Source organism: Hipposideros armiger, unplaced genomic scaffold (assembly GCF_001890085.2).
Source record: "Hipposideros armiger isolate ML-2016 unplaced genomic scaffold, ASM189008v1 scaffold_44, whole genome shotgun sequence".
In the NCBI taxonomy this organism is placed as follows: domain Eukaryota; kingdom Metazoa; phylum Chordata; class Mammalia; order Chiroptera; family Hipposideridae; genus Hipposideros; species Hipposideros armiger.
This window is the reverse complement of record NW_017731394.1, coordinates 315654-339908: the sequence shown is the minus strand read 5'-3', so window position 1 is coordinate 339908 and position 24255 is coordinate 315654. Positions and strand designations below refer to the sequence as shown.

General features: G+C 54.5%; 1 protein-coding gene and 1 long non-coding RNA gene across 16 annotated transcripts in view; one reads left to right on the top strand and one right to left on the bottom strand.

The window, feature by feature from the left end:
* LOC109381123 (uncharacterized) overlaps positions 1 to 4733 on the bottom strand; it is a 25650-nt gene extending 20917 nt beyond the window's left edge. The window contains exon 1 of the long non-coding RNA XR_002123640.1: positions 4184 to 4733. This is a non-coding gene — a long non-coding RNA (uncharacterized LOC109381123). The remainder of the gene's footprint in view (positions 1 to 4183) is intronic.
* PAX6 (paired box 6) overlaps positions 2873 to 24255 on the top strand; it is a 29117-nt gene continuing 7734 nt past the window's right edge. The window contains exons 1-8 of one of the 15 annotated variants that reach the window (XM_019639451.1): positions 2873 to 2997; positions 9749 to 9929; positions 13787 to 13863; positions 14228 to 14288; positions 17940 to 18070; positions 18857 to 18898; positions 18993 to 19208; positions 19949 to 20114. In XM_019639451.1, the coding sequence (XP_019494996.1) occupies positions 14279 to 14288; positions 17940 to 18070; positions 18857 to 18898; positions 18993 to 19208; positions 19949 to 20114 (565 nt within the window). In that variant the 5' untranslated portion in view covers positions 2873 to 2997; positions 9749 to 9929; positions 13787 to 13863; positions 14228 to 14278. Of the gene's footprint in view, positions 2998 to 8482; positions 8657 to 9432; positions 9650 to 9748; positions 9930 to 13786; positions 13864 to 14227; positions 14289 to 14319; positions 17167 to 17939; positions 18071 to 18856; positions 18899 to 18992; positions 19209 to 19948; positions 20115 to 24255 lie in introns of those variants that run through there. The other 14 variants (XM_019639455.1, XM_019639452.1, XM_019639450.1 and 11 more) reach the window with 14 other exon arrangements.

Below are 24255 nucleotides of genomic sequence, written 5' to 3'. Positions count from 1 at the left end.
CAGTTTTATTAAATGAAAATAAAAATAGGACAAATGAGAGAGAGAGAGAGAGAGAGAGAGAGAGAGAACATACCTTGGACAAGAGCTACAGATCTCAGCTACAGTTCAAACCAAGGACGGATCTCTCTCTATCTTCCCCAGTGCCTTGTCTCCTTGCATTCGAGCCTTGCTCTCTGACCATTCCTCTCCTTCCCTTCCTCCACCCCTACTCCCCCATCTCAGGTCCTTCACCCTCTTACCCATTCCCCACCTCGCCTTGGTGAGCTGGAAGGGAAGCTCTGGGCTTCACAGCAGTCCTAGGCCAGGGAACCCCCGCAGACCCGGCGACTGCCGAGCTCGCTTGCTGCTACTGCGAATAATCAGAGCTTGGGACTGCCCTATGTGTCGGAGGATTCCTGCTTCTGGCCCTTTGCACCCCACCTACAGTCCGCCTCCGGTTGCATTCCGCATCCCGGTGTTACAAGTCGATGACGCCCCGAAGCCGCCCGCGCTGCCCTTTGCCCGAACTGCTGGGCGATGCGGCCTAGAGAGTCGACCTCTGCCCAGGCGGGGCAAGGCCGAGTCTCGCAGGCTGGGCTCTACGAGGGGCCGGGCCGGGCCCCCAAGGCCGGTGGCAGGCTCCCGGGTCAAGAGCTACCCGGGAGACGAACCTTCGGCAGCAGCTAAACTTGCACCCTCCCGGGTGCGACCCCAGCGCGAGCTTCCTGCCGCCCAACCTTCTGTGCCCGGGGCAAATGGAGAGCGGCTCGTGCGTTGGCCCGGAGCGCGGAAGGGCCTAGCCAGGCCTCGCCTGCACAGCCCGGCGTTCCCGCGCCTCCCGAGCGCGCCCTTTATTGACAGGCAGATAAGAAGGCCGGGGCCGTGGCGTTTCCAGCGTCGCTCTTGAGCACCCTGCCGGGTTGCAGGGATCCGCGCACATTTAATGGCCTGGACTACAAACAATCACGGAGCAGCCTTCCAGGCGGCCTCCGTTCCGGACAGAGGGTGCGGGTGGGGCGAGAGCCGCTGCCACAAACTACGGAGCTAGGGAGGCCTGCTCAGGCCCGGGGCCTACACGCAGTTCAAACTCCACGGCAGACCCTGGAGCCGGGGACACCTCAGACATCTGGGGCCGGAAACTGGACCAGGTCCTGGAGAAGAGCTAGAGCTCTTGCCAAGAAACTAGGTCACAGGAGAAGGCCGGTGGCGGTGGAGAAACCCTAGCACACACCTCTGAGTACCACTCGCCAGCAGAGCTGGGCTTGGGGAGACAGGACCACAGCAGGGTTCTGGCTGAGTGGCCGGTGGAAGGATGGATGTTCCTGGCCCCTGACACTGGAAGACCAGGGGGTTGGGATGGGGAGAATAGTGGGTACCGCTTGTAAATAAGAAAGAACTCCACACTTAGACCATTCTGCCTACAGGCTCCCATTCCCCTCCTCACCTCTACCCTGCCCTCAGGGCTGAGAGAAAAAAAAAATCTAGTCCGTCACTGAGCTGGCTGGTCCGGTGGAGAGGAACGAGCAGGCAGACTGCCTGGAGCCGCCTCCCGGCTGGTTGCGAAGCCCCACACCTATCCAGGTGTGCCCGGGGCGGAGCGGGAACCTCTCGACCTCTCAAGCGCGCCATCTGTGCCCGCTGTCCTTTTGCTGCTCCCACCCAAGCAAGGTGAGCAGGAACTGGCTCTGCGGCCCTCCTCCGGCCTAGGTGTCCACCTCCTAGCCGCAACACACACACACACCCGGGTCTACCAGGGTTAGGCGCCCCACGAGCTGCCTAAAGGCCAATCCATGCCCCACCACTTCCCCTCCCTCCACCTCGTCAAGCGCCCCTGGCCCTCATGGACGGACCTCTGTCACTTCCAAGTTCGAGACCCGGATGGAGGCTGAGAACGAAGGGAATGGACATTGAGAAGCCCCCTCCCCTGTTGAGGGGGGAGAGACCCGGGAATCACAACGCAGGTTTAGGTCCCCATCCCAAGATAGGCAGGCCTGGCTCTACGAAGTGATCTCCCAATCCACATTGGGTGTATGGGGAAAACAAGCACAGACCACCAGGTCAGTATCCTGCCGGCCCCGCGCCAATTTCTGTGGTTTCCTGGGCCCCGGGCGGGGGAATCTTGACTTCAGAATTTGGGACTTTCCTATTTTCCTCCTCTAGGCCACAAAGGCAATAGTTAAGTCCCAAGTCAAAGATTAATAAAGTCACCTACATTTTCTACGTGACTGGAGCCTTTCAACCCAAGGAGGCGCGGGAAGCCAGCGGAGGTGCGGTTTGTGGCTCCCCTCAGGAGAACCCAGAGGGCCTGGAGAGGAATTTGGCCTAGCCTAGGAGAAGCAGTCCCTCATTCCTTCCCGGGAGACCCCGCCTATGCCTAGCTGGTGACTTGTAAGCTCAAAGGCCAGTTTTAAGGTACCCATCACTCCTTGAAAAACGATTCCTGCTAGAGGACCTTTTCAACCCCGGTGCAATCTTCGTGTCTCTCTGATAAAGTGACTCCCTCGGGGATCGAAGGAGGGGGCCAGGTGGGCACCCAGAAAGGTAGCTGCCAGCCTAGAGGAGGGACCCGCGTTCCAGGAGAGGAGGAAGAGCGCGCTCAGTAAGACTAGTTTTTTGGGGGGTGGCTCAACGCCCTAAGGGAAAACGGGTCCGGCTGGGGTCGGGCTGGGCGAGATTAGCCAAGGGCCACCGCAGGGCTTGGAGTGGGCCGGATTCGGGGTGGGGAGGAGAAGGCTCCCGCCGGGCCTGAGCGCTGATGGGCACCGAGCTGAGCCCAACTCTGGCCGCCATGACGTCACGAGGGTCGGGCAGCCAATGAGAACCGAGCTGGCATGGATATTAAGGAAAGTTAGCGCCTGCTTGAGCACCCTCTTTTCTTATCATTGACATTTAAACTCTGGGGCAGGTCCTCGCGTAGAACGCGGCTGTCAGATCTGCCACTTCCCCTGCCGAGCGGCGGTGAGAAGTGTGGGAACCGGCGCCGCCAGGCTCACCTGCCTCCCCGCCCTCCGCTCCCAGGTAAATGCCCGGGCTCCGGCCCCCGCCCGGCTCGGGGTCCGCGCCGCCTCTCCGCTGCCCGCGACTGGTGCCCCCAAATCCAAGCCCTCCCCAAGTAGCCCAGAAGCTTGATTTTTGCTTTTAAAAGGGGGCATACAAAGATGGAGGGGAGTTACAAAGGGCGGAATCAGATAGGGGAGGAGGGGGTGTCTTGTCTTTGCCGAGTGTGCTTTTCTGCAAAAGTAGCAAACTGTTCCAGTCCCTAGAGTGGACTTCCAGTTGGGTGCTGAGCTGGGGTAAGGGGGGCGGGGGAGGAAGACCGGGATCTGCTACTGTCTGCAGAAGCCGTTCGCTACCTTGAGAAATACAGGACGGGGGGCGGGGGGGAATGCAGTTTGCACCTAGAACTCCCGGAGTCGCAATTCACAACATTCACGCGTGGAGACGTCCCCATCCGCGCCTGGAGCGTTTGGAAACGCCCCGCCGCCTACCCGGCGAAGTGCAGCAAAAGTTTCCCGAGGTTGCAAAGTGTAGATGGTCGGACCGACACAAAGTCTTAGAGATGGAAGTTCGTTTCTCAGAAACGAGCCGAGGACTAAAGAATGCTGCCGGCGGAGCTGGGCAGCGCGTAAAGCCCCCAGCGTGTGATTTGAGCTTCCCTTCGGAAGACCTAATAATTAGCGATTCTCACTGAGCTAGAACGCGGGCTCGGGTTACCGCCGGCACTGCGCTCGCTGCCTCGGTGGGAAGCCTGTGAGCGCCAGGGGGGTCGGGCCACTGAGTGCCGGGGAGAGCAGAGCCCCGCGACTCTCCTGCCCCCGGACGGACTAGGCAGGGTGCCAGAAGTTTCTCCAACGTGGGTCAGGGAAGAGAAGACCCAATACTTAGGCTAGCTCGTGGTTCTGCGGGGCCAAAGTTGAAGGAAGTCAGCCCCTAAGGGCCGGAAACGCCTGGGCCGGGAGCACCCTCCTGGAGGTTGGGGAGGCCTCTGAGTCAGGCCCGAGCTCGCCCCTCACTCCCACTTTTGCTCCTGGCGCCCCCTTCCTAAACCTTCTAAGTGGTAATCTTTGTAGGACGTTTGTATCTCAGGCACCTATGACAGGTGCTTGGGACCACTGCAACTCCGACCGGTGGCTGCCCCCTGCCCACCTCTCCCGGGAAGCAAGCAAGGGAACGAGAAAAGTGGCCGCCCGGCCGAGCACCTTACCTGAATCTGGGTCCTCTCCTCGGGTTCCTTTCTCCGGAGTTGAGGGGCGAGCAGGTTGCCCACTTAGCTGTGGGAAGTGGACCTTCCCCTCTAGTCATAAATCAAACCCAGCCATCCTCGAGCCTCCTCCCTCATTAGAGATGTTTATTGGAGATTGTGTTTATTCGGGCTGTCACGGCGAGAAAACGCAGTGACATAATTACCTCTGACCAGGGTCTTCACGCCGCGCCCAGAGCAAGCCGGGGACCTGTTCTGTCGCCTTCTCACTCCCATGCCCTCCTGGATCAGAGGGCGTAAGTGGTTGGCTGGTCTTTTTCTCCTCGGACCCTCTCATATAATTTGAATTATTGAAGGCGAGCTACTATTCAAACATCCCCAGGGCCTGGCGTTCACTTATTTATTTATTTTAGAATTTTAAAGGAAAGCCGGAGGGGACTTAACGCCCCTCCGGGGCGGAAGGGGGCAGCGCGGGAGAGATGGAAGGAGAGTCCCTCTCGCTGCGCAAACTTTCTGGCCCGCCCGGCTGCGGCGCGCGGGGGCCAGACACCACCCGGCGCCAGAGCCTGGCCTGAGCAGTGGGGAGCTCACCGAGAGGAATGGATGCCGCCGATATTGGTGGCGTTATTTGTTGTTTCATTTTTCATTCTCTCTCCTCTCGGGAGGAATCTGAGGCTTCAAGGGCCTAGGCTGAGGATTCTTAAACTCCCCCCGGCCGGCCGAGCTCCGCGAACCAACCTGCAGCTCCTCCCCTGCCTCTCTCCCCATGGCTGGCCCCAGATTTCGGTTTTCCCCGCTAGCCAGGTTTGTAAGTCACCATCTGTGAGACTGAGTTAGGACGTGATGAAAAGCGCCGAATTGTTCTCTAATTGAAAATACTTGTGTGTGTGTGTGTGTGTGTGTGTGTGTGTGTGTGTGTGTGTGTGTGTGTGTGTCCGGGCTGACAAATATCTGGGATCCCGGCTTTTGATCCCTCACTGCTGCCTCTATTCTCCAATCGCTAATAAAACTCGCATTGAGCCCCTTAGTGCCTTGATTAACAGGCAGATTAACTCTTACCGGGGTGGGGAACAGCTTGTTCCAATCAATGTCATTTTAAGAGCCCGTCAGGATACGCTTAGCTCCGGTTCTCTGGCTGCTCGAGCGAACCAGCCATGACATTTGCTCCCTCTCCCTTCCCTAGCCTCATACCCTCCAGCAAAGCCCCCAGTCCCCGGGCCGCGTGTTCCCTGCTCCACTCCAGGACAAATGCTAGAGTCGGTCCCTGGCCTTTAAAATAGGCAGCTGTTTAGAGAAGGGATCTCTAGGTCTCGAGAAGGGACCGAGGTGGCCTTGGCTTTCTTTTCGTTTGAAGCTGAACTCTTGACTCTTGAGGGCGGAGGTTACAGGGAAAGGAGAGTTGGAGAACCGTCACAGTGACAAAATGGAAAGCAAACTTTCCTGGGAACCCTATTTGCAAAAATCAGAGCGTGCCACGGATTGCAAATGTCCTACACGTCAGGAGTTTTAAACCTGGTCCCCATCTGGACAGCAGCATGTAAGGGTTCAAAAGAAGCAAAGGCTTAGGAGTCCGGGGATCTCTTGGCTGCGAAACACAGTTGGACAATGTTTTTTAAAGAGTATTTGGGTGAGGAGTAGAGAAAGAGAGACGCTTGCCTCATAATGTGAATGGAAGAGGACCGAACCTACTTGCCATTTGGCAGGAGGGGAGGAAAGGCGAGGGCACCGCGGCTTTCCCCGGCCGAGCGTGACCACAGCCTGGAGGCGCTACCCGGCCGGCTCCCGGCTCTCTTCTGCTTCTCGGCGCTCTGGACTCTGCGAGGCTGCGGGATGAACTGGAAATCTGCAGGTTGCTGAGGAAAGGGGAGGGGGAGAGGCCTCGTGTGGAGGAGGCACCCCGAACTGGGCGGCAGGGGTGGGTGCCTTTGCCTTTCGTGCTCGTTTGACCCTTTTGTCAGCTCTGCTATCTAGGGAACCCACCTTCCCAGGGCCAGCAGAGAGAGAGCCGCTTGAGGTTCTGCAAATTGACGCAGGTGTCTGCGGAGACTTTCCTCCCTCAAAGAAAAGCTCATCTCCATCCTTCCCAGAGCGCCAGCATCGCGCCTCTGCTTGGCGGTGGAAAGTGGCAGTTAGAAGTGTCACAACACCGGGTGGCAGATTCTCGGTTCCGAAGCCGTGCGCCGAAAGCACATCTCCCGAAAACCGGGCACGTCATTGCCTTGCCAGAGGCCGCCTTCGGACCGAAAATCTAGGGAGTGGGCACAAGCGAATGTCTAGGACTTCTGGGGGGTGAGATGCTATGCAGCCTGATCTCACATTTACCAACCAATACTGGCCAGAGGCTCTGGGCACTCTCTGGTGATCGGTCAGCCCCCCGCGAGACTCCCTCCGCACAGATAGCCTCCCCCTACCGGGTGGGATGACCCCAGCCCCTGCGGAACCGAGCCGAAGAGCTGTCCTCCTCAGGCGCCAAAAGCGGGGTGGGGGTGGGGGGCGTGATGGGGGTGGTCTTGGGGAGAGGCGGGAAAAGGAAAAGGCAAGACAGAAACGAAAGTCGCGATCCCGCTCGTCCCCCGCCCCCGCCTCGGGAGGGTAGCATGTGGGCCTCCGTGGTGTTGGAAGCCACAATTAAAATGGCGACCTGCGAGCGGTCTCAATTTTGCTCACACCTCTGCCCCTGCCGCGCTGCACCTCCGTCCCAGCCCCTCTGACCAGCCGCGTCGCCCCCAGAACACTTAGCAGAGTGCGCGAGGCGCCCCACGAGGTAGAACAGAACCCCCACCCACTTTGAAACTAGCCCAGAAAGAACAGGAAATCTCGCTCTCCACCCCTCTCTCCTTAAACTTTGAAAACTCTGCCTCCCTCAGGGCTGAGCTGCTACCCCTCCAAAACATACTGACACACTGGAAGCAGCCAAGTCGTTTTTGTTTCTTGTTTGTGCAGAAGGATTTCCAAGAGTCCTTCCCGAGCCCCCACCCCCACCCCCCACCAATGACGTCAGTGGCATTCAATCCAGGCTCCTCGCTTCTTACGATTTTTGTTGTTAAAACTTTTCTCCGAGGTGAGATGGGGATTGGGGGGTGGGAGAAGGAGCCCATTCAAAGAGCCAGTGCCCAGGGGGGAAATAGCAACAAGATTATGGTGGCTTCTTTCCGAGGCAAAGCTTAAGAAGGTGCTAATCCACTCGGTTGCTAATTTGACAGGTTGTAAAAATGATATTCGCCTCCAGTTCGTACAGAATCTGGGCCTCCTCCCCACCACCCCTTCGCTTATGCCCAGTGGACTTGAGTTCAAGCTTCTTTAATGCTTGTTTGAGAAGTAAAAAAGGGAGCGAAAAAGAACGCAGACTCTCTCTGGTCTGGGACTTGGGTCCACTGTCCCACGTCCCAGGATCGGGAAAAGTCGCGGTCCTACGAAATCTCGCATAGAAGGCCGCTGACCCCGGGGCCTGGCGCCACCTACTTCGCTTCTGGCATGTTTTCTTCTGGCGCAGAGTGCTCCTGGGCCGCGGGAATGGCGGTTCCCAGGCCCAGGAGGTGAGCGGGTTGTGCGGCCTCAACCCTGGCACAAGCTGGGGAGGCCTCCGCTTTTCCTGAGCTCTGCCCAAGCTCCTTGGTCGTGGCGTTAGTAGGTCCCGGCAGGGGCCGAGAGTGTGAGGCCTATACTAGGCCCGGCAGCCCAAGGCAAACTGCAGTCCTCCTGGGCTCAGCTCCCAGGGGTGGCTACCGCGCTGTCAGCCGCGAGTTCAGGGTACACAGACTTTATTGATGAGCTCTGACTTTCGGTACTTTTCATAAGTCAAGAGGAGTTAAGAGTACCCGGTGGTAGCTGTTTCAGCCTCCCTGCCTCAACTGTTCCAACCCTATTCTTTGCTGGGTCCTGGAGTATGTCCCCCATCCCCAAACTTCCCCTTTCCTCGGAGACACGGCGTGCAAGGTCCGATAGAGCTCCGGACTTCGCAGGACTAGGCGGCCGCTCCCTCGCCTGTCACCTCAACTGCGGGGCGCCAAGGGGCGCCTTTGGAGTGTACTGAGGTGTGTCCTAATCGTCCAGCATTCAACAAATGGACTTCTGGTGTGTGGTCAGAAGATAAAAGCCATTTACTTACTTTCCTCCCCGGTTTTCTGGCAACAGCTGAAGGGGAACTGCTTCCGTGGACTGAGCAGACCCAGGAAAAGGAATCGTGGTGACGAGACACACGCACCACACACAGATAACCGGTGGCACGCACCGACACACGCTGACACACCGACATCGCCGGCGAGGACACACACACACACACACACACACACACACACACACACACACACTCCCAGCATTGGTCACCTCCCTCCCTCTTATCTCCCCCTGGCGTCCCCTGCTCTCGGGAGCCTGGAAAAACAGCCGCACTTAGTCAACAAATGGCACGTGGGAGAAGTTGGTGAGTGTTTGGTGAGGACTCTTCAGGGCTTTTCACAAGAACCCTCTGTACACAAAGTAAGTGGCGTGTTTGCTCGGGCCTCTCCAGCCCGTCTGTGCCTCCGCTCCGCTGCGCACCGCGGCTTCCGAAAGGAGAAAGAACAGAAGAAAGGGCCGGGGGAGCGAGGGTGGGGGAATGGGCAGGCCCGGGAGGCCTGGACTGGGAAGGCCGCCCGGCCTCGCCGAGTTCCCAGCCCAGAGGCCTTCTCTCGGCCTAGGCTTCGCCTGGGCCTCCGCCGTAGTGATGCTGCGGGGACCCCGTGCCGCTGACGTCCCTTTTCTTCACTGCAGCCAGGTGTGCTAGGGCGCGGCCACTGCTGTGCTCCGCGTCCCAGCGCTCAGGAGGCGATGGGGCAGGGGCGGGAGGGGAGGACGGGGGCGGGGCGGCAGGCCATGCTGCGCTGGAGTTGGCAAGAAAGAGCTGCGCAGAGCTGCAGAAACTTGCTCCCCCCCTTGAGTTGGGAGTCCCGCGCCCAGCTTAGGGAGGTGGAGGGTGCGACCCCCAGCCTAGCGGCCTTCACTCGACCCCTCAAGTTCGCGGCCACAGTGCGGGCGGCACTGACTCCCGAAGCGCTCCGAGCCTAGAGATGTCGGCGAGCGCCAGATCCAGAGCCTGGGCGCGGGGGCCCAGCACCGGGGAGAGGAGAAGGACCCTCCGCCGGAGCCGAAAACAAGTGTATTCATATTCAAACAAACGGACCAATTGCACCAGGCGGGGAGAGAGAACATCCAATCGGCTGGCGCGAGGCCCCGGCGCTGCTTTGCATAAAGCAATATTTTGTGTGGGAGCGAGCGGTACATTTGCATGTTGCGGAGTGATTAGTGGGTTTGAAAAGCGAACCGTGGCTCGGCCTCATTTCCCGCTCTGGTTCAGGCGCAGGAGGAAGTGTTTTGCTGGAGGATGATGACAGAGGTCAGGCTTCGCTAATGGGCCAGTGAGGAGCGGTGGAGGCGAGGCCGGGCGCCGGCACACACACATTAACACACTTGAGCCATCACCAATCAGCATAGGTGTGCTGGCTGCAGCCACTTCTCTCACCCACACTCTTTATCTCTCACTCTCCAGCCGCTGACAGCCCATTTTATTGTCAATCTCTGTCTCCTTCCCAGGGATCTGAGAATTGCTCTCACACACCAAACCAGGAGCATCCGTGGAGAAAACTCGCACCAGCAACTCCTTTAAAACACCGTCATTTCAAACCGTGGTCTTTAAGCAGCAACAACAGCCAAAAAACCCCAACCAAACAAAACTCTTGACAGAAGCTTTGACGAGAGAGGATGCCTCATAAAGGTGAGTCCACTTCTTTCTTCTCGCTTCATTTTATTGCAATATTCAGGCAGGTCTCCCCCTTCCTCCCCCTTCCTCCCCTCTCGCCGGTCCCCTCCCCCACTGCTACGCCGGGAGAGTTGGGCCGGAGAAGTTTCCACGCAGGAGCCCAAACTTTGTACTTCCAGCGAAAGCCCGCGTCGGAGGGCGACGGCCGGCGAGCGGGAGCGGCGTAGGGCTCGGGGTGGGCGGCCGGCTCACCCCCAGCGCCAGCGCGGGCTGAGCTCGCAGGAAGAATCGAGGCTCCGGGCGCAGCAGCAGCCGGGGCTCCCGGCCCCAGCGTCGCCAAATGCTCCCGGCCTGCGGGAGAGGACGAAGAGGTTCTGCGGTGCCCCAGGCCCAGGAACGGCTGCAGGAACCAGCCGCCGCCGGCTGCTTTGTCCAGCGAACGCGCAGAGATCGGGCGTGCCGAGAAAGCGGCGAGGGAGCTGGCTTGCTGCGCTGCGGTTCGCTCGCCCGCCCTCCGGCTTTGTGCTGCATTCCCCCCGGGCACAGAAGTCCGCTGGCAGTCGAGCACCGAGGGGCACCGCGCCCGCCGCCAGCCGGAACAGAGTCCATCCGCAAGGCAACCGCACGCTGGAGGCGAAGAGAAAGAGCGAGTGAGCGGGAGCGGGGAAGGAAGCCACCAGGCCAAAGCGGTCGAACGCGCGCTCGGAGGGAGCTCAGAGCTAAGAGGAAGGATTGTCCGCTTCCATCAAGCCCCAGGCTCTTGCCCCTAACTTGAGCGCAGAGCTCGGAACATGAAAACTCTCTGCTCCCCAGACTTCCCCCAACCTTCGCCCTCGCCCTGCGAAAGCTGGGGTCTTCCCTGTTCTCCAGCCCCCAGCGCTCGGTGGGTATTTTTCCTTGTCTTCCTTTGACAAAGCTGCACCCGGTGTTGCCATTTCAACAAGTTTGGAGGTGGAAAGGTGGATTGCTTTTTTGTTTTGTTTTGTTTTTACATCCAAATCCCCTGATTTTTTTTTTTGGTGAGGTTTAAAAAAATCAATATGAAAGCATTGGCTTTCCCTTTCGTCTGATCACAGCATCTCCCAGCTAATTAGTCTGAGTAATTTGAGAGCTTTCCGATTGATTGCAAGACCCCAGGAGAAAAAGTGTCTTTTCAAAGTTCATAAAGTTGTTGCCTCTTTCCTTGTGCAGATTTTCTCAGTCTCCCTGCACCATAATAGCCCTGAATTTTAGCAAGTGTAATTGTGGGGAAATGGCGTTGAATTTCAAGTGGAAATGCTTTCTTTTTTTGAGTGCTAAACCCCGGCCCTCCAGTCTTGAGTGATTTCTAGAAAGTTTAAAAACAAAGTAAGTGTGGTATCCTTTTCTCTCATACTCTACAAAGCTCCCTAAGCCATTTTGGATGTTTAACTCGAACTTGGGGAGATTGAAAAGGGGGCGGGAGCAGAAAATGAAATAAAAAGCAAAGAGTTTGAAAGCCTGGCAGTTTACGGAGAAGAAATAATTGTGGTTGCCATTGACATTAGGTTTTTTTGTTGTTGTTGTTGTTTTTAATAGCCGGTGACCTTTGCAAACGTCTGAAGGCAATTTGATTAGTTATCTTATTTGGCTCTAGAGAGTAAAACTTTGTCATCTTAATTGCTAATTATTCTTTGGCTGGTGGCTGGGAGGGCCGAAAGTAAGCTCTCCTCTTCACCCAAGCTAAGGAGTTTGGGGTTGGATTTTGAGAAGGAAGTCATGAAAACAGCAGTATTTGAAAGCTGAGGCTAGTGTTGGGGATGGGGGAGGCAGTGGCCTAGTGGACCAAAGCCGTGGTGACTCTCAGGTGTGTGGAGACTCCTTCTTTCCTGGCGTGGCTGTAGGAAGTCACGGGCTGAGCTGGGTGGGGGGCACTGGCTGTGGCTGCGGGGGCGTGNCGGGTGGTCCTAGCCTCTCCGCGAAAGACTGCTTCCGGGAGTCAGCGTGCTGGGGTCCCGGGTTGCTTTTGCACTAAGTGTTAATAATTACTTAAGTAATTAGATAGCCTCTTAGCCGAGAAGGGGTCGGGAATGGAGCAGAACTGGAACTTGAAATGCTTCCACCTTCCCAGATGCTTCGAAAATTAATCGGTTAGTCCTCTCTGGAATCAGCTCCTGAATTTTTTTAAATGGCCTCAAGAATGTACTGGCCAGGATGGGGGCATTCGGTTGTGCTTGAGTACAGAGTGGGTAACAGAGGGGAGTTCAAGAAGTTTTACCCGTTCTAAGGGAATTCCCCTACCCCTTTTCCTGCCTGCTACCTCTTTGCAGTTTCAGAGTCCCATTTTGAGGGATTGGGAACTGCTCTAAGTTGGGGTTTCTGCCTGGCCAGGGCATGACTTTGGTCGTGGGGACTGTAAGAAATGGGAGGGAGGCTTTGAGAGCCAACCCAGCTAGGGATAACTAGGTAACCCTCTGCCATTTCCAATATTTACCAGGCTGCATTTGGAAGCTGGAAAAAAGTCCCCTTCTTAAGTTTATTTTTTATGGATTTAAGCTGCCTCCTAGCTAGTTAATAAATTAGACCATGAATGAATGGCCTTGGAGAGAAAAAATGTGCTTCTTGGAATTCCTTTCTTGTAGGCAGGCAAAATTAATAATCACAATAAACAAAACAGGAAAAAGAATTAATATTTTTGTTTTTTTAACCGGGAGAAATGATGCTGTGACTATTTAATTATTTTACTTCTCTTTCTCTCTCTCTCCCTTTTTTTCCCAAACCTCTGAATAGGCTCTTTATTGTAATTCTCTCTTCCCAATTGAGCTCCCCACGGTGCCGTTGTATCTTTTTACAGCCCCTAACAACTCACACCAGTAACACAATTACCTCTAGATATTTATAACAAGAAATTACTTTTCTATTTTCTCCCTCCTCCCCCAGAACCTTGTTCTTAGGGGACGGCAGGGAAGAGGTGGTGGAGTGTGAGCCTTGGGGGACACATACTAGGTCAGGACTTACTAAGCTAGAAGTGTCCCTCTGTTCCCTTTGTGAGTTGGTGGGTTGATGGTACGTGTGGTTGGAAGCTGTGTTGCTGCTTAGGGAGACTTGGTTTTGCTCTTTGGGTTTGGGGAGAGCTGGAGAATAGAAGCCATTGTTCGCTGTCTGTAGGCCTTGTCGACTACGCTCACCCCCTCCTGTTTGTACTTTTTAAAGCAGTGAGGCGAGGTAGACAGCGTGTGTCACAGTACAGTAAAAGGAGGAAGATCTAAACACCAAAAGAGAAGTTAATCACAATAAATGAGGTGTGGAGAGAAAATGTTGGGCTCGCCACATTCAAATCACCCGAAAGGCTGGGAGATGGGTGGAGCTGGGGCCTGACTGGGAAGCTTTGAAGGGGCGAGTGGAAGATAAAGGGGTAACCAGAGAGTTGGGTTCTGGGGGTCTTGGGGCAACTAAAGTGGTGAAATTCCTTAAGGAGGGAGTATAACTCGGCAGCCGTCCTAATCAACCTCAGTCTGCACCCTCAGGCACCCTGAAGTTTTGAGGTCCCCTTCCCCTCACCTCTTAACTTCAGGTATTAGTCCTCAGCCTCTTCTCTTTACCCCACTGCATGTCTTATTCTTCCCTTTTCCCCCACCCCTGGATCTGAATAGTTTTGCAAAATGAGATGCCGACTTGTCAGATTCTCCAATTCTCCGAAGGTAGCAGGCCAGAGCAGCCACTTCTAAAATTTCTGCAGGAGAGGCCGCTAAAGAAAATGTGGGTGCAAATCTGGGATTTAGGGTTTTATAGCAGTTTGAGCCCTAGATATGTGTTTGGTTTTTTTTCCCTGAGTCTGTGGCTCTGAGAACCTATGGGCCTATGCTTTTGAGCCACAATTTGACATACCTTTCTCTCCTTCTGTTTTATCTTAGGGGGAAGACTTTAACTAGGGGCGCGCAGATGTGTGAGACCTTTTATTGTAAGAGTGGACAGACATCCCAGATTTCAGGCAAGTTCTGCGGTGGCTCGAAAGCTGCTTTGGGCTCCAAAACCCTAAAGAGTCAGAATGCTGCTTCATTGTTCAGATGGAATAAAATATTCAAAATCAAGTCAGCCTTTCTCCCGATTAAAGGGTTAACTACTGAAGGATTTGGGGGGAAACAGATGAGGAGCATTGGAGTATTTTATTTGTAGATTTTGCATGCACTGGAGGGCAGAGCTGGATGACCCCCAGATCTCTCTTCCCCAAGCGATTGAGTGGATCGTTTCCTAAAGAAGGGGCATTCTCCTGTCCTGGCTCCAGGTCATCCTCTGTAGGGAGGTAGGCCTACCTGATGCGAGCCCAGGATTAACGCCTATATTCTTGCTAACAGAGCCCCATATTCGAGCCCCGTGGGATCCCACAGCCCCCAGCCAGCGCCAGCATGCAGAACAGTAAGTGCCTCTGGTCTTTCTCTGACCCGGCTGGGGATGCACGAACCTTAGGGGAGTGTGCAGAGGTTCGGGGCGTTTGCGCTTGCCAGGTACCCCGGCACGGGGTAAAAGCCTTGGGGACTCAAGTCAGCTGTGTCCCTCTCGGAGACCGGCAGCCGGAGAGGGGAGGGCGTTTGTTCTGCCTTTATCGCTCCTGGAAGAACAGGGGCTTGGCCCTTCACAACAGCTCGCTTGAGTTTGCGAAGTTGAGGTAGAGAAACCCCATCCCCCCAAATCCTGTAATACACACCCCTCCCCGCCCCTGCCCGGGCTCTGACCCCAGAGAGAGGGGCTGGGCAGAGCAGGGAGGGGCGGAGGCTTTTCTGGTTTTCCAGAGAAGGAGGCCTCTTTGGGTTTAGACAAGACTGAATGACTCTACCATCCAGGCGGGGTGGGGGTAGGGGTCCTCCTCCCCCAGTCACTCTCAGGGCAGCTCCTCCCCTCCCCACCCCAGCTCTGGGCCTAGAAGGCAAAGGGAGCAGGGCACCCAGGCCTACGGTGGGGTGTCGGTGGTAAACTGGAATTCTGGGGCTGTTACACGGGGCTAGTCTGGCGAGAGCAGGTTTACTGGGTCTGGGAAGAGAGTGGAGGTTGAGCCAAGGAGATGGAAGAACCCTGTCCTGGTAGTTGCAACTCTGTGGGTCCTGGTCTTTCCTAGACCCGCTGTGCCTTTGATTTCTGGGCTCCTGTGCTCCCAATATTACCTCTATCCAGATCCCTTGCACCCCCAGTCCACCTTCCTGCTCAGTCCATGCGTGTTGGTATGTGACAGGGCTAGTCTGGATCCTGGGCCTGGGAGCCTGGAGGCTCACTGAAATCAGGCCCTGGTTGAGGTGCGGAGTCTGGACGTGGTTTAGGGGCTCAGCTGTAGTAGGAGTGCAGAAAGACCTAAGTCTTCTAGCAACCTTCGCTTGCCAAACTGCAGACTTAGGAGGGTCTCTTGAGCCCGATCCTTCTGTCCTGGAACCACTAGCTGCCTCCTGGTTGTTCCGCGGCTGGTGGGCACGAAGCTCAGGAGAGGGCGCAAAGGTGGCGAGCTTTAAGGCAGGTTAGTTGGGCAGAACCTGCCAGACCCCGGGGCTTGGCCCGGGAGGCACCCTTCTTGGTGAGTTGAAGGCTTCAGCCCACCCCTCTTGGCTGCGCGGTTCTCCCCTTGCAGCTCAGTCTCCCCAGTCGTAGGCTCTCGGGCAGGCCTGGCTACAGCGCACAGCGCTGAGCGTTTTGCCGCTGCGGCCTGGCTGGACGGCCCCGAGGGGCGCGGGGTCGGGGGCCGGCCTGCAGGGCTTTGTGCCGCTCGCTCCCGGGTGTGCGCGAGGCGCGGAGCATCCAAATTGACACCATATGTTTTCCTATTAGATGCTTCTCGGTCGAATTCTAGGCGCATAATCATCGCCACTCGGCAAGAGCGCCAGCCGTCCCCAGGGAAGGGACACAATGATTGAGGCTTAACCTCTGAAGGGGAACTTAGAGCAGCGTTTCCTCGCTGCCATTTCTATGCTGGCAAAGGCGACCTGGCCCTGGAGTCTCCTGGGTGTGCACCCGCCCGAGGTTGCTGCGGAAGTGGTGGGCACGTTATTTTTTGCAATGGGGAGGAGAGAAGGAGGAAAGTCTAGGATAAGGCGGCCCCACACGCCTTGGCATTCATAGATTGAGAATTGCCCGGGCTGTGCTTGAAGTTTGGAAAGTCTTTCTCGGTCTCTGGGACAGTCTTTCTCTTTCTTGGAAGACTCCCTTTGCCCAAAGGGGAGGCTCGGCAGCTGGAGCGGTAGATGGGTCCAGCGAAGCAAAGGAAGGTATTAAGGGAACTTAGGAGAAACCGGAAGCGCGGACTAGGCCTTACTCTGCTGTAGAAACAGTGTCCCCGCAATGTCCCCGCCCGGTGCCCAGATCCCCCAAACGCCTGTCACTTCTCATCGAGTTGAGGCTCTGGTCCCCCCTTCTCAGTGAGGGCCCCCCTCCGCCCCAAGCCTTTGGCTACCCTGAAAACACGGTGCCCCTCGAAGGGGGAAACAGTGCAGTTCAATCTCCTCTGAGTGATCTACAAATAGGGACGGAAAGGGTCGTTTTATCACGGTCCCGTTTGTCGTGACGATGCAATTTCCCGGAGCGGAGCACTGTCACAAAGTGACAAGGCTGCCACAAGCGCCCCGACTGATCTTTTCAATTAGCCTTCCATGCATGATACGGAGCGACTTCCGCCTATTTCCAGAAATTAAGCTCAAACTTGACGTGCAGCTAGTTTTATTTTAAAGACAAATGTCAGAGAGGCTCATCATATTTTCCCCCCTCTTCTATATTTGGAGCTTATTTATTGCTAAGAAGCTCAGGCTCCTGGAGTCAATTTATCAGAGGCTCCAAGGAGAAGAGAGGAGTGGAGAGGCGCAGAGAGGAGAGCGGAGCAGGGAGCCGCGTCTTCTCCTGGAAGGGCTGCTCTCTGGAGTCGGGGCTGCAGGTTGGAGATTTTTAAGAGTGGAAATTGGCAGTTGGCTCTATTTGTGTGCCTGTGGTTTCTGGGAAGGAGGCTACAGAGAGGTGCTAACTTCTTCTCCCTATTCTTTACCATTAGACAATGGGGTGAGGTTGTGAGATAATAAGATAAAGGAGGGACAGTGGACACTGTGGTGTGTTCTTTCCCCCCTTTTCCCCCGTTTTTGGATTCTTAGTAATACCTGTCCTTGGCTGAGGGGGGAGCCGAGATCAGCAGTGGAACTAAAGCGAGCTGTGCTGGCTGCGAGCAGACTCCCTGGTCCAGCCCCACTGCGGCAGCGGGACTACTTTGTGGTTGGGGCGTATCTGGGACTCTGACCCTCGTGCCTGCAGTGAAAGCGCGGAAACCCAGGTTGGGGTTCGCTAGGCACAGATTTGCTGTTCTGCTTCTTCTCTACTCCTTCCCCTTCTCGTCTATATTTGTGTTTTTAACCCTGGTGCTTGTGTTGTGCCTTCGCCAGAGTTTGGAGTGTGACAACAAACGTTTCTGGACTGGAGCGTCCATGGGAGTGCTGAAGGGCTGTGGGGTTTGCTCTCACTGTTCCAACAATGCCGAGAGCTTGGGAATTCAGTGTGGGTTCTGTGGAACCACGGTTTGCCGTGACACTCAGAGGGGATCTTTGGGAGGATATTTTTGGAGCCGATTGTTTGCACCTTGTGGGTTCAGAGTCTGGCTGGGGTGTTTATGAAGAGCGGCCGCGGGCTGGGGGCACTGCTGGGGGTAACGGCGATAGTGAAGTGTGTGTGTTCTTGCTAGTTGGCATATGTTTACCTGTATGGTGCTTCTGCAGTCCGGTGGGCAGGAGCACAGCCGTGTCTGGGGCTGGGCTGCCCGATGCTCCGCTTGGCTGCATGGTCCTGTTGTCGTTTTTGATCGATAGCAGGGACCTGATCACCGAGGTTGGCAGGGGTTGGCAGGGAGCTGAGGATGCATTGTAGATGTTTTCTCCTCTCCTTTTTCTTCCTCGACCTCCTTTCCCTCGTCTTTCTCTTTACTCTTCCTCCTCTCCTCCCCTCTGCTCTCCTCTCCTCCCCTCTGCTCTCCTCTCCTCTGCTCTCCTCTCCTCTCCTCTCCTCTCCTCTCCTCTCCTCTCNCTCTCCTCTCCTCTCCTCTCCTCTCCTCAGGTCACAGCGGAGTGAATCAGCTCGGTGGTGTCTTTGTCAACGGGCGGCCACTGCCGGACTCCACCCGGCAGAAGATCGTAGAGCTCGCTCACAGCGGGGCCCGGCCGTGCGACATTTCCCGAATTCTGCAGGTGATCCTCCCGGCGCCGCCCCACTCGCTGCCCCTGCGGCCCTCTACTTTCAACGCCCTCTCTTCATTTCTTACTGTAAACGCTGCTAATTATGGACACCCCCCACCCTCATCCACCCACCCCAGTCTCCACCCCACTCCCCTGCCTTCCCTCTTTCCCCTTTCCTTCCACCATCCTTCCCTCTCTCTTCCAGCTTGGGTCAGTCACCTAAAATCATTCATCCGCTTTAGGAAAAAAAGTGTGTGAATTAAAAAAAGAAAATCCTTTCCCTTTTTATTTGGTAAAAAATTAATTGTGATAACAGTTTATGAACTGTAATAAGCTGAGTTTTACAAAACCAGCATAATTTCACTCCCTTCTCTCTCATCCCATGCTTACCTCAGATATTGAGATATTTGTTTGCATTCTTCATTTCATGAAGAATATGTATTGATTTTAAAAAGACAAATGCCATTTACCTCCCTACTTAACTGACATTTACTCAACTGGGTATTTTTTAAAAGGAAAAATAAGTTAAAATTCAGTTTGTTTTTCCTCTTTGCTCTTAAAACATAACACCACTTTAAGCAAGGTCAGCACAAAAAATGAATCTGACTTCGTTTTGATGCATCTTCAGGCAGTGTTTAAGAAAACAGTTTTTTAAAAAAAACTTTTAGTTTTTTTTTAGTTCAAACTGTTTGAAAGTATCATCATATTTGTAGTTTTTAGGGCTACAAATGTAATTTTAAGAAAAAAGCTCTCTACAGTAAGTTCTCGTACCATTGAAGGTATATTTTTGTGTTATAGACCCATGCAGATGCAAAAGTCCAAGTGCTGGACAATCAAAACGTAAGCTTGTCATTGTTTAATGCATACTTAAACAATTTTATTTTTGTCTTGAAATTATTAATAATGTGGTTTTCTGTCCACTTCCCCTATGCAGGTGTCCAACGGATGTGTGAGTAAAATTCTGGGCAGGTATTACGAGACTGGCTCCATCAGACCCAGGGCAATCGGAGGTAGTAAGCCGAGAGTAGCGACTCCAGAAGTTGTAAGCAAAATAGCCCAGTATAAGCGGGAGTGCCCGTCCATCTTTGCTTGGGAAATCCGAGACAGATTACTGTCTGAGGGGGTCTGTACCAACGATAACATACCAAGTGTAAGTTCATTGAGAACATCCCCCACTCCCTGCCCTAAGCTCCATGCTCTGTCCTCTTGACCATATATCTTTCTTCACCTCCTCCTGCTGTGCTCCCTATCAGTGTTTCTCTGTCTCTATCTCCTCCTGGCTCTACATATGTCTCCTCTGTACCTGGGGCTGTTGAGAGGAGCATCCCGACCTTTTTTTGACTTTACAGAAAATGGGAGTCAAGGGTGGGAGTTGTTCACCTCATTTGCATGCTGCAAAGTAGAGGACATAGGCACCCTGGGGAAAGGCTTTTGAATTGAGAGGGAAAATGAAAATGAAAACCAGATTCTAACCTCCTCCAAGCCCACCGGCCTGAATCTTCTTTCAGGCATCAAACATCTATTTCTGCTCTAATATAAAACAAATAAAGTGGAAAAAATCTCTAAACCGAGTCTAATTTGGGGGTGGAATCTTTTAATAAAGCAAAGCAGCCATGTGAGTTAGCTCACCAGATACATGGAGCAATGGTGAAGGACCCCCTCCCCCCAACTGTGACCCAACACAGTTCCCATGCCCAAAATGATGGCTGTCATTCTGTCCACAATGTCTCTGCAATCTACCCACTGTCCCAGGATGGCTGGGAGGTTGTTGTTTTTTAGTGTGTTAAGGGTTCTTTAAGGGTGTGGGCATGCTGAGATGGGGACTTAATACAAGGCAACCCTGTCTTCAGGAGACGCTACCATTTGGTTTGATTTTGGTTTGCTTTGCAGGTGTCATCAATAAACAGAGTTCTTCGCAACCTGGCTAGCGAAAAGCAACAGATGGGCGCAGACGGCATGTATGATAAACTAAGGATGTTGAACGGGCAGACCGGAAGCTGGGGCACCCGCCCGGGTTGGTATCCCGGGACTTCGGTGCCAGGACAACCTACCCAAGGTAAAAACCCAAGCACCCATCATCTACACTCTCTGTATATGCAGCCCGTTCTCTTCCCCCCCAACCTTTCTCTTTCGCAGCCTCTGTACTTGGAGAATGTGGTGGGGGGACTCTTCAAATGCTTTGGATACATTGGCTTGTGGAGTTTGCTTAACTATCTGGTTGACCTGGGAATGTAAGGGTTGTGTATGTGAGGAGTAGTATGAATGTGGCTGATGTGTGTGCATGATCGTGTGTGTTATGGGCAGGAGTATGTGCATGTGTTTAAGAGCTAGCTGCGTGGTAACCTATTCAAATTTACCATTCGAATGCGCGGAGAGCCCCCTTGCTGTAGAAGTGTGACAAGTTAACACACTGACAGACTGTAAGGTAAACATAATCGTATCATTTTGCTTTTTGCCATAATTGACAAATTATGTAACTATGAGTAGGGTGCATATGAGAGAGGGTGAGCAGAGAGATGCAGGGCCGAGTGGAGGATGGGGGCGTTGGAAGTAGTGGTCTCCCAACTAAAACATTCTCTCACCATCTCCGTTCCTACACCTTCCACCCTTCCTGGTCCCCAGCTCTCACTCTCTGTGGGTGGCGACTGCTTAGTAGGGTGGAGTGAAGATACTGTGAGCCAGACTCTGGGGTGCCCGGAGCTGCGAGAAGAGATGAGATCTGGATCATTCCAGAATCAGTGAGAAAGGATGGAGGCAGTTAGTTCTACCCTCCTCTACACACACCGAGGTAGCTTGGTCAAGAACAGGAAACAGTTTACTCCGAAGATTAATCGGTATTTGTTGTCCTTGTGACAAGGAGATAATATGCGAGATAATGGGACGTGGTGTCTCACTCCCCAGAGCACAACCAACCCTGGGGGCTCCGGATGGGGGGCGGTGACTCAGAGATGCTGACTGGGCTGCCCGCGCGTCGCGTCCTTGCTGTCTCGGACCGCTCCTGGTGCCCCGCGCCTCCGCGGAGCCGGGCTAGAGAAGGGGAAATCGGTAACAGTATGCGAAATATCTGGTACAAAGGATGCTTCTGTCACTCGCAAGAATTTGTTATGGGAACAATCCTGTCGCTCTGTAATTGCTCATTAGAGAACGTTTTGTTTCTCATTAAGGCGACATGAATAAGCGTCTAGTTGAAGGAGACAGCTGTAGAAATGTTCCACAAGAGACCTCTGGACACGATTCGGCACCAATTGCCAATTAGACATGTCAGTTTTAAGAGCAGAAAACAATATAGGACGGACACTGGGAAGATAGGGAGCAAAGCGCTCGCTCTGGGTTTCCCAGCGCGGCTGCTCGGCTGTCCGAGGCCTCCTGACCTGCTGGGACCCGGCTCCCCTGGGAGACCCTGCCTGCCTGCTGGGCCGGCCCAGAACCCCAGGCCTCCCAGGGTGGGTACAGTACGTCTGGGGAGGTGCCCCGCCTCCAACTCGGCTACAGGACCAGGCCCACTCCAGCCTCTGGTGAGGACAAGGGAGTCACAAGGCTGAGTGTAGACCATCACACCCTCACCTGACCTTTGAAACTATAGGATTCCACTTGCACACCCTGGACACACCGGAGTGGCATCCCACTTCGCACTCCCCAGAGCCTGTCCCCCAGCACCCTGCAGCCTGAGGCCCGGGTGACCTGGACCCTGCCGAGTCTAGCTGACTTGGTCTGAGACTTGGGGAGGGGCGGGGCACAGTGGCTGGGCCTGGGACAGCTGAGCCTGGGGCCTCCACATCTTGGCCCTCTGGGCGCGAGGGCTCACAGTAATTTGGAGCCCAGAGCATGGACACCCCCCCAACCCCCGGGAGCCCTGGTAGAAGCCAAGGGCTGCAGCTTTGCCAGCCCCACCACTTGCACCAGAGGCGGCACCCGAATAGGGCAACTTTTTGTCCTGCCGGGAGCCTGAGGGCGGGAAGGAAGAACCTAAACGCTTAGGATCTGGTGGTGATAGTTGAGGTGGAAAGTGGCGCTCCTTCAGGGGCTTGGAATTTTTTGGCGCCAAGTTGCTAAAGAATTCTGCCACACCAACTGCCAGTCTCCCCTCCGTCCAAGAAAAAGACATGCTGGAGTACTTCGTCCAGCGGGCACGGACTGCCCACTGTGTGGGGCTCACGCATTGCCTGCACCGAGTGTGGAGTCCCCGCGTGGGGGCTGTGGGGGCCGTGGGACCACTGGTGGCGAGCTTCCGCTGGCTGGCCCCTGGAATCCTCAGACTTTTTGGCGCTAAGAAGTACCACCCTCCCTCCCTCCCTGGTCCTCTTTCCCCGGCCAGGAAGCTGTTTTGGGGGTTTTAAAGAGTCCATTACTCCAAAAGCATAAGGCGAGGTTAGGTCTCAGAGGGAAACAAATATGGTTTCCATCTGATCAACGCCAACGGTGAATAAAATCCTGACGACGTGGGCTGACAACAAGAGACAACTCTATCCAGCCCCAATTCTCCAGCGATTTGGTGGTTTTAGGGATCACGGAGACACTTTTTCTTAACTCCTCCCCTCACCCCCACCCCCCATAATACCCAGGCCCTCTATAGGATTTAGTCCGTCTCTTTTTCAACAGATGCTACAATGTTTTGATCCGCGCTCGGGAGCTGAAAAGGTGCCGCAACCGGGTTGCTATCTTTTCTTGCTTGTTTTCCGCCTCACTGGTTAAGACACTAAGAAACTAAGGAATGATTTTATTTCCCAGCGTCCTTTTTTTTTGTTTTTTGTTTTTTTTTTCCCTCTCTTCTCCTTCTTCCAGGAAACAAATCCTATCCCCAGCGTCAGATGGTCCTGGGGCTGGGATAATGGGAGGCGCTTTCAATTCGCCTTCTCACGGATTAGGCTGGAAGGTGGACGGCGCCCATTGAAGGCCCCTTCTTTGCGCTCGAGGGGGCGCCTTTTAAAGAAGATATCTTAATTGTCTGCCACTTAGGTTTATCATGTGGGGAATTCGAGATCCAACTCCAAGTTTTATTTTGTTAAAAGCTTTAAGGGTGGAAGGCAAATCCACTAAAGAAAAAAAAAGGGGGGGGGCCGTCCAGTCCAAGAGTGACCTCTCGGTCACCGACTGGCTGCGAACAGTTGCTACTTTAAAAGTAATAAAAAATTTCAGTGGTGCACATCGACTCTGCCGGGGTCTTGAAGGGATCCTGCAGCCACCGGTTTCTCCTGACCTACCTCTAATTCCACGCTCCCCACCCCCACCAACGTTTAAAAAGGAGCTCTCCTCAACCCAGTTGACTTTCCTCCCCTTAAATGTAATTCTCAAGTCCGCGCTGCGCCTGTGTTAGTGTGAGTGTGTGTTAGTGTGAGTGTGTGTTGGGGGGAGGAGGAGGGAGGTAGAGGGCAAGCATGGGCAAATGTCCGTGTTTTAAAATTAGGAAGATCTCAGAGAAGCAAACGAGAGCAGAGAATGCTATCTGTGGGGGTCTTCTGATGGAGACCCGGACAGTTTTGTTTAATTGGCAAGATCGAATGTGCCAGAAAAAGGACTGGGGTGGGGCCTCCTGGAAGGATGACCAACATCCCCCCCCCCCCCCCCCCCCCGCCGCGAGATAGAATTGTGGTTTCCTCAGAGTCCCTTTCCCTAAACGTCAGATGGTCGCAGATTTTTCTTTGTGTTTTCCTAAAGCAATAAACTGCAGGCTTGTCTAGAGTGCCAGAAAGGGCAATTTCTAAAGTCTTCCTCCTTCACCGAATCCAAAAATAAGGGCGGCTCTTTATTTCTTTCCCTGAAAACCACTTTGCAAAGTCACCCGGAAACCTGGGGCAGTAAATCAGCACAGACTTGTGCTGGCACACGTAAGTCCAGCATCTCTCCCTGAGCTAAGTAGCCCTCCCCAACCCCCCACCTTTCTGAGATAGCACAAGACCACCCAAAGTAGAGCCTGGGCCTATTTACTAATATTCTCTTGCCCCCTCATTTTCCTTTTCCTCATTCTCTCCCCCTCTAGGTCCACCCTCTTGTCTCTTTTTTCCTCTCAGCACCCTTTTCTGTTCTCCGTATACCTTTCTGGCCTCTTTGTAGCCCCTTTTCCTCCTCTATCTTTCTCTACCCCTCCCTTCCACAACTCCCTCCACCCTCCAAACCTGGCCCCCATCCTCCCTCCCTGCCTCCCTCCCCTACTCCCGGCCCAGGTCTCTGTCCTTCCAGCCTGCCGCCTTCACCGCCCC